The sequence below is a fragment of the Brassica oleracea genome, chromosome C7, assembly GCF_000695525.1.
Source record: "Brassica oleracea var. oleracea cultivar TO1000 chromosome C7, BOL, whole genome shotgun sequence".
Classification (NCBI taxonomy): Eukaryota; Viridiplantae; Streptophyta; class Magnoliopsida; order Brassicales; family Brassicaceae; genus Brassica; species Brassica oleracea.
This window is the reverse complement of record NC_027754.1, coordinates 31,206,273-31,213,550: the sequence shown is the minus strand read 5'-3', so window position 1 is coordinate 31,213,550 and position 7,278 is coordinate 31,206,273. Positions and strand designations below refer to the sequence as shown.

Sequence of the window (7,278 nt, the reverse complement as noted above, 5' to 3'; positions counted from 1 at the left end):
GAATATACCGAGGGAGATATTCCTCGGAATATACCGAGGGAGATGTTCCTCGGAATATACCGAGGGACATGTTCCTCGGAATATTCTGAGGAAAGGTGTCCCTCGGTATATTCCGAACGTGTTTTTATAAACGTATCGATCGATGGGTATATGTCCAAAAACGCATCGATCGATGTATATCCCGACGAAGTACTCCTTCGGTATATTCCGAGGAGATTTCAGACAAACTGGTGCTCCTCGGAATTTCCTCGGAAATGTGTTTCCTCGGAATTCCGTCGGATGAAGAAATTCCGAGGAATTATTTCCGAGGACTTGTTTCGTCGGTATGTCGTCGGAATAACGTTATTCCGACGAAATTCCGACGATTTTTTCCCTCGGTATCCATGTTGTTTTCTTGTAGTGTTAAACAAAGGTTTTATTCGTTTCCTTAAAGTACCTATTTCCATCTTTGTTTTTTTGTGATATTATAGATGAGTTTGTTGTTTTGTAAGAACTGTAAAACCCACCCTTGTTTACATATCTATACAGATCGCCCGTTTTCTTCTTATTATATTTGATAAATGATATCAAATTACATATGAGCGTTTATTCGGTTTGTTTGATAAAAGAAAAATGCACGCTTGTTGCCACTTCTTATGCTTTTGAAAACACACGTCTTAGCAACGTCAGTTCTTAACTTCCTACGCTATCGTGGAACGATGAAAATGTTATTTGCCACTGAAGCCCATCACGTCTTCTTGAACTACCGAGGGGAGAGCAATTGCGTTACAGCTTTGCTAGTCATCTCGTTGATGCTTTTGAAAGGCATGGTATCAATCTTTTCGTAGACAAATACGAGCAGAGAGGCAAGGATCTCGAGAATCTCTTTGAAAGAATCAAAGAATCGAGGATCGCGCTTGCCATCTTCTCTACCAGGTTTGTATAGTATTTCTTTCACGCTCCCACTTCACTGAACCAAAATTAGTAACAAGAATCGTAATCATTATAGGTACGCAGAGTCGAGCTGGTGTATGGATGAGTTGGTAAAGATGAAGAAACTAGCGGACAAAGGAAAGATCCAAGTCATTCCAATATTTTACAAGGTGAGAGCACGTGACGTGAGGAGAGTCAGGAGACAGACAGGTGAGTTTGGTGATAACTTCTGGAGCCTCGCGAAAGCTTCTAGTGGAGATCAGATCAAGAAATGGAAGGAAGCACTGGAGTGTATCTCTGGCAAGATGGGTTTGTCGTTGAAAGATGAGAGGTACTTTCCATTCACATTCGCTCTAATTCCTTCCCTCCACAATATGAAATTATTTTTTATGAATTACTTAAGGTGTACTCTTATCGCAGCTCTGAAGCTGATCTTGTCAAGGAAATTGTTAATTAAGGAGGTTGTGAGAGTTGTAGCAGCAGCTAGACTCAAGGAAGTAGAAACCCGTTTTGAGAAAAAAAGGAGAAATGATTGCAATTGCCCATGTCAGCTTCCCGTTATCAAGAGGATCAAAACCGAAAAGTTGTGACGTAATTAAATTTCTTTATTTTGTCATGGTGATTCTTCTTTATAGCCGTGTGTGTATTTTTGAAATATATTTTTTTTTGAAAAAAAAGGTTAAACCCAGGTCTATTAAAGATACATACTTAATTCCAGGTGGGAGATGCAACTCACGACAAGCCCTCTCCCGAGTTTTAATACAGACATATCCGCAGCCATGGTGAGCAGAACAATGTGACTTAGTTTTTACAGCAGGAAGATCAACCCCGTTTAGCAGGAGAATCGAATCCGGAATGTGTTTGAAATATATATGAAAGGTATTTTTTCCTATTTGTTGCTGATTATCTGATTAATTCTCAACGAATAAAGATTTCGAGTGTGATATAAATCTACTAAAAAAGATATAGTAGATATGGGTATTCGGATATTTGATCCAGATGAAATGCCGAGGAAGAAGATATGCTTTTGACCCGATAACCTGTCACTTTCCAATTTCCATGATAATTAAACGTATCTCTTGTGTCACCATTATCCTATAATATGGTTTGTAACAAAAATATTATAGTTCTTTTTGAAGTTTGTCTTAAATTAACTGACCATAACCAACGTAAGTTCAAACGTGCTCAAGAAGATGACCGACTTTGTGAGATTCTTAATGTTAGACTAATTGGTTTATAGGCCAGCAAAAGTGAACAACACTCTGGATTATTTTATTTGTCGCATTGGTCATCTTTTATTTTAGCTGACGTTTGGTCATTATTGAATTTGGCCATACATGCATCGACGAATTTTCGCCGCATAAAGACTTCCCCTGACGTCACTATGAATTACCAAACTTTTAAAAAAAAAAGTTCTTTTGTGATTGAGGTGTTCATACTAAAAATTTAAAACAACTGATATGACAACATTAACTCGTCAAGAGTTTGTCATTCGATCATTTTGTTTCAAAAGAAAATCAGTAAATGTGAAATTATTGCTCAAAAAAGTTTTGTTTAACAACTTATATCATGTCAAAGCCAGTTACAAAAAAAAAAAAAAAAAATTATATCATGTTTTATACAATCTTACATAAATTTACTTCATTCCAAAGCTGATGATTTTCTCTTCTATAAATTCTACTGTACATGATTTCTGATCTAATACTTTTTTATAAATATACGAAAATGTAATGACACAAAAGGCGTTATAAAAGGATTTAATGTACTATTCCCTTTTTATTTTTTTAAAAAGACTTTAATATTTTTACAGGATAAGTAAAATTGAAATAATAAATAATAAATTATTTTGAATTAATCTCATTTTTAATTTGATGCAGAAATAAAAATATAGAAAATTAAAAAAAAAACTTTTGCTGCAAAAAAGAATAAGTAAAAATGGAATGAAATTATAAATGCTCCAAGGCAACAAGTATTTGGACTACTGGCACAATTAAAAAGAAAAATCTATTAAAATATACTAAATTGGATATCACTTTTTAAAAGACCTGCTTTGTGAGTCCATACATGGTTACACGTAGTCCCAATAGACTGATTTAGTAGGTATGATGTATTGCAAGGACTCTCTAAGTTCTTGCTGCAACCTCAGACAGCTGCTCACTACATACTCAATTCTCATAATTCGAGTGAGATTGTCAAAATACCATAACATCTGAATTTATAGTTTATTAATTATTATTTAGGATTTAGTATTAGGGGTAGAGTTGAGTTTATAAACTTTTACAAAAAAAATTAAAACATTTATAAATGATTTAGGATGAATAACTTTCTCCATTTATAATTCTCAAATTAAAACTGCACGCATTTACACTGTCAATCCCAATCAAACTGGAATCCTGGTTTAACGGCAATGGCAGAGAATTTCACTTAAAAGTATTGTGAATAGAGAAAGAGGAAATCAGTTAATATTTCACTTAAAAGTATTGTGAATAGAGAAAGAGAAAATCAGTTAATCTTATTATTCTATAGATTACGATACAATATATAGGGATACAACATTAGGGTTTCAGAATCCTCTAGAACATGAGCTTATGGGCTTATTGGATATCCACATAATAGTTCATAACACTCCCCCTTGGATGTACATTAAAAAATATTCTCTAAATCGCATAAGATGATGTCTCATTAAAAACCTTACCAGGAAAACCCAGTGGAAAAAACCGTGGTGAAGGGAAAAAGAGTGTGCGTATCTACTCCCGCTGATGAGAACATAACTTGAGATATCTGATAGTACATAATCCAATGTGATGAATTAACTCCTTCTTCTTGGGGTTGGACCGGTTTACTTCTCTTGATACACTCCTCACTAAAACTTGAATATCTTGGTGACCATAGGACAAAATTACTTCAAACCACTTGGAAATCGAAGCTAACATACATGTCTAACTTTAGGCACCGATCTCGCTCTGTTAAGACGGAAATATCGAGTGGTATTTTGAATATCATATGATATTAGGTTTTCTAAGACAGTTTGTACATGTCCCACGAAAAAAAGCCACATCTCGAGTTCTATAATGGATAATGACTTGATTCAAATGGGAAATGAAAATAGACTCAAAGATCTTTCTCTGGATACCAATTTCATATTTTAATTCCATCTAAAAAGTCTCCTTTGATTAGAAAACTATTGACCTTCGATTCTGTCTCAAGAATAGAATGTGTTCATACATTGATTCTTCTTCAAGACCTTGATAATTCTCTTCTCCTTCTCTTTTAGTCTCAAAAATACATTAGAAGATTAATATATCTTTATCACTTAAGTGATAATATTCCTCTCAAGATATCTATCAATTGTGTGTTCTTTGTTGCCTCGTTAAACCTTTAACATAGAAAACCCAATGGGACAAAACTAATGATAAGGAAAAAGAGTACAACCACACACATGATAATATTCTCCCCCTGGAAGCATCATCTTCGGGGGATGTATTCTCATCATATATATCATCTTTTAAGGAATTGCTATAAGCATATCCTTAGTGAATAAACTCGTTTAATTGTCAGATAATCTCTTAAGACCATTGGACTTCTTGTCCATAACATTTCTTTCACACAAAAGGTCATATCTTGGTCTATTTGGACTCTATTTCCAAATTTTCTCTTATAGACAATCTTCTAAACCTTCACGTTATGCATACTTATACATGCGAGTTATCCTTTTGCTTCTCGTAAAATTTACAATTATGACTATCCTTTTTGTCATACAAAATCACATCTTTCAATCATGAAAAAAATCAGTAAATTTCCCAATATTATGGTACTCATGACCAATAATTATTTTCTTTATATGCTCAATATATGCGTACGAAATTTGAGCTTTCTACGTATAAGAATTCGTGCAAAATTCGTGCATCTGCAAATTAGATATTTCGCAATTCTTATTATCAGATCTGATTAGTGCATTATCTGTGCGAATCTTGGCCCGTGCATAATTCGGGCGAATATTGCTACAAGCAAATGCAATAATAAAGTTTATTCGTATAAATCGTACTACTTTGTGCATATTTTGTCCAGTAGTGTTCTCGAGAAATATCACTTATTGTGCAGCCCAAGTTTTTATGGGGTTTACTGCTTCTTACAATTTACATCTTTCTGGATCTTTCACATAATTGTCATCTTCCAATGGCTTTCAATTCCTGCCAGACTAAAGAAACTTGAAAGTTGATGCTTCCACCACATGATGATGTGTTTCTTTATAATCAATTATAGGTCTTTGTGATAATCCTTGTGCAATTACTCTTTTGCATCTCATAACTTTTCATCATCTCATTCATTCTTTCACATAAATGCCTATTTATATGCCACTGGTTTTACACCATTAGGTGTATGGACTACTTGTCCAAATACTCTCTCTTTCCAAGAGATTTAATCCCGCATGTATTGCTTATTTCCATCTTGGCCAATCATTTCTTTGTGTACACTTTTCAATAGATGGTTCATGATCCTCATTCTCATCAACTGCTACATTGTATGCATATATATTTACGACGTCGATTTGATATCAGTTCCATATTTTTCCAGACATGACATAGCTATTTGAGATTTTTTTATTCTCAGGTACCTGGATTCTTTCTTGTCATGTTTTCTATCTCTTTTGGAGATCCTTAATATTTCATTCCTCGATTATGCCATTCTCATTCATGCTCCTTTTCTTTTTAGAGGATTATTATATTTGGAACCGATAGGTCTTTCACGCTCCAAGCGCTCTTTAGACTCACTAATAGTTTGATATTGTCCTTCTGGGACATCCATTTTAATTGGAGCATTTACAGCTGGTACTTGTGACTAAATCACTTTCTTAGGGTCAGTAAATGAGTCTAGCAACTCATATGCTAATCTTTGTAATAGAATTATCTCCATACATTCGTTTTGGACTTCTATTCACACTTTTTAGTCCGAGGATCATTGATAATTCGTTTTAACTCATTCATTCTCCGGCTGTTTATTTTCTCTCTCTATTGTTGGATAGACTGACTTTGAGTCTTTACATAAATCTTATAAAAGCTTCTAGATTTTTTCATCAATGGAGATCAGATCCAACATATTCATAACCTCCTTTGAGGTCCCATCTTTTAGTTGTATGGTGGAGCAATTACAACTTGTGCAACTCTAGATGGCGATCTTTGGTTCCCGACCTAAAACCAATTTAATAGAGAAAGTTTTTAATTACTCTTTGGCATTACGCGAATCATTGCTGCTGCATCTTACGTATGAACATTAGCTGCAATATGTTCATCACGTATATCCACATGCATAAAATAATCATCAAAGGCTTGTGAATTCACCAGTTTTACCAATTAGTCTCGCAAACATTTGGTTGCGATTTATGACAAGGATACATACGAACTTCTTGTCGATGCATTAACATATGATGGATGATCAGTCCACCAGTGGGTGATCAAGCCCACAAACATGTCCTTGTTTAAATAGGTTCTAAATCTATTTCTCTGGTGAAACCCGTATTCTTATATTGCCTTGTAAGCAAGCAGCATATATCAGATCATTCGTAAGAATCTTCTGGTTCTTCAACGAATATGCATATATTATCTTTCGCATCATTACTAAACCGGGATGGCATAACCGGTTTGCCAAACATTACACTTTCGGTAAACTTCTGGTTTACTATTATCTCCATTTTCTAATCATTGTGTAGTACAATGCACTAGTGTCGTGTGTAATACTTCTGATTAAAGGTATTCAACATATCTCTTTACTTTTGTCTCAACATTATTAGATTCTAAATCAAATGGTTTTATTTTATAAATAATTTTTCGAGTCTATTTTCACTCACTAGGGATGTGAGATTCTCTAATTCTCCCCCTCGAGATAACGATACTCTAAGTTCATATATCTGGAATTGCATCTCATTTTAGAATCAACAACATACCCAACTTAAGGTTATATGTTATATATTAGATCCGTTTGACCTTGAGACTTGATAAAGTATAACGCATTAATGATTTCAAGTTGCCTTTCTATAGACAAACATATATATGCTCTTCTAGAGCTTCCAGTAATCTTAATACTACAACATATTGTACTCACGCTAGTTTCTTTTCTTATAAGGTATAAGAAATATCTCTTATTTGATACCATTTTTACTTTGACAGTATCTATATCAATAATCTGATAATAACTACTTTTATTGTCATTTCTTTTACCAATGTTCTTAGTGTGGTCATTTTTTTTAAATATAATAGAATATGACCAACGGGACATGATTCATGATATTTCATTAATAACTCATTAATTATTATTTTTATATATATTACTATATAAACTGTATAAGATGATATGCAAACTGTTTTAGCT

The 7,278-nt window shown here is 33.8% G+C and overlaps 1 protein-coding gene across 1 annotated transcript in view; it reads left to right on the top strand.

Annotated features, from left to right (window-relative positions):
* Positions 1-1,502, top strand: part of LOC106303087 (protein PHLOEM PROTEIN 2-LIKE A6) — a 17,479-nt gene extending 15,977 nt beyond the window's left edge. The window contains 5 exon segments of the mRNA XM_013739447.1: positions 471-486; positions 724-915; positions 989-1,243; positions 1,333-1,366; positions 1,368-1,502. Coding sequence (XP_013594901.1) covers positions 471-486; positions 724-915; positions 989-1,243; positions 1,333-1,366; positions 1,368-1,502 — 632 coding nt within the window.
* Positions 1,503-7,278: the final 5,776 nt, after the last annotated feature.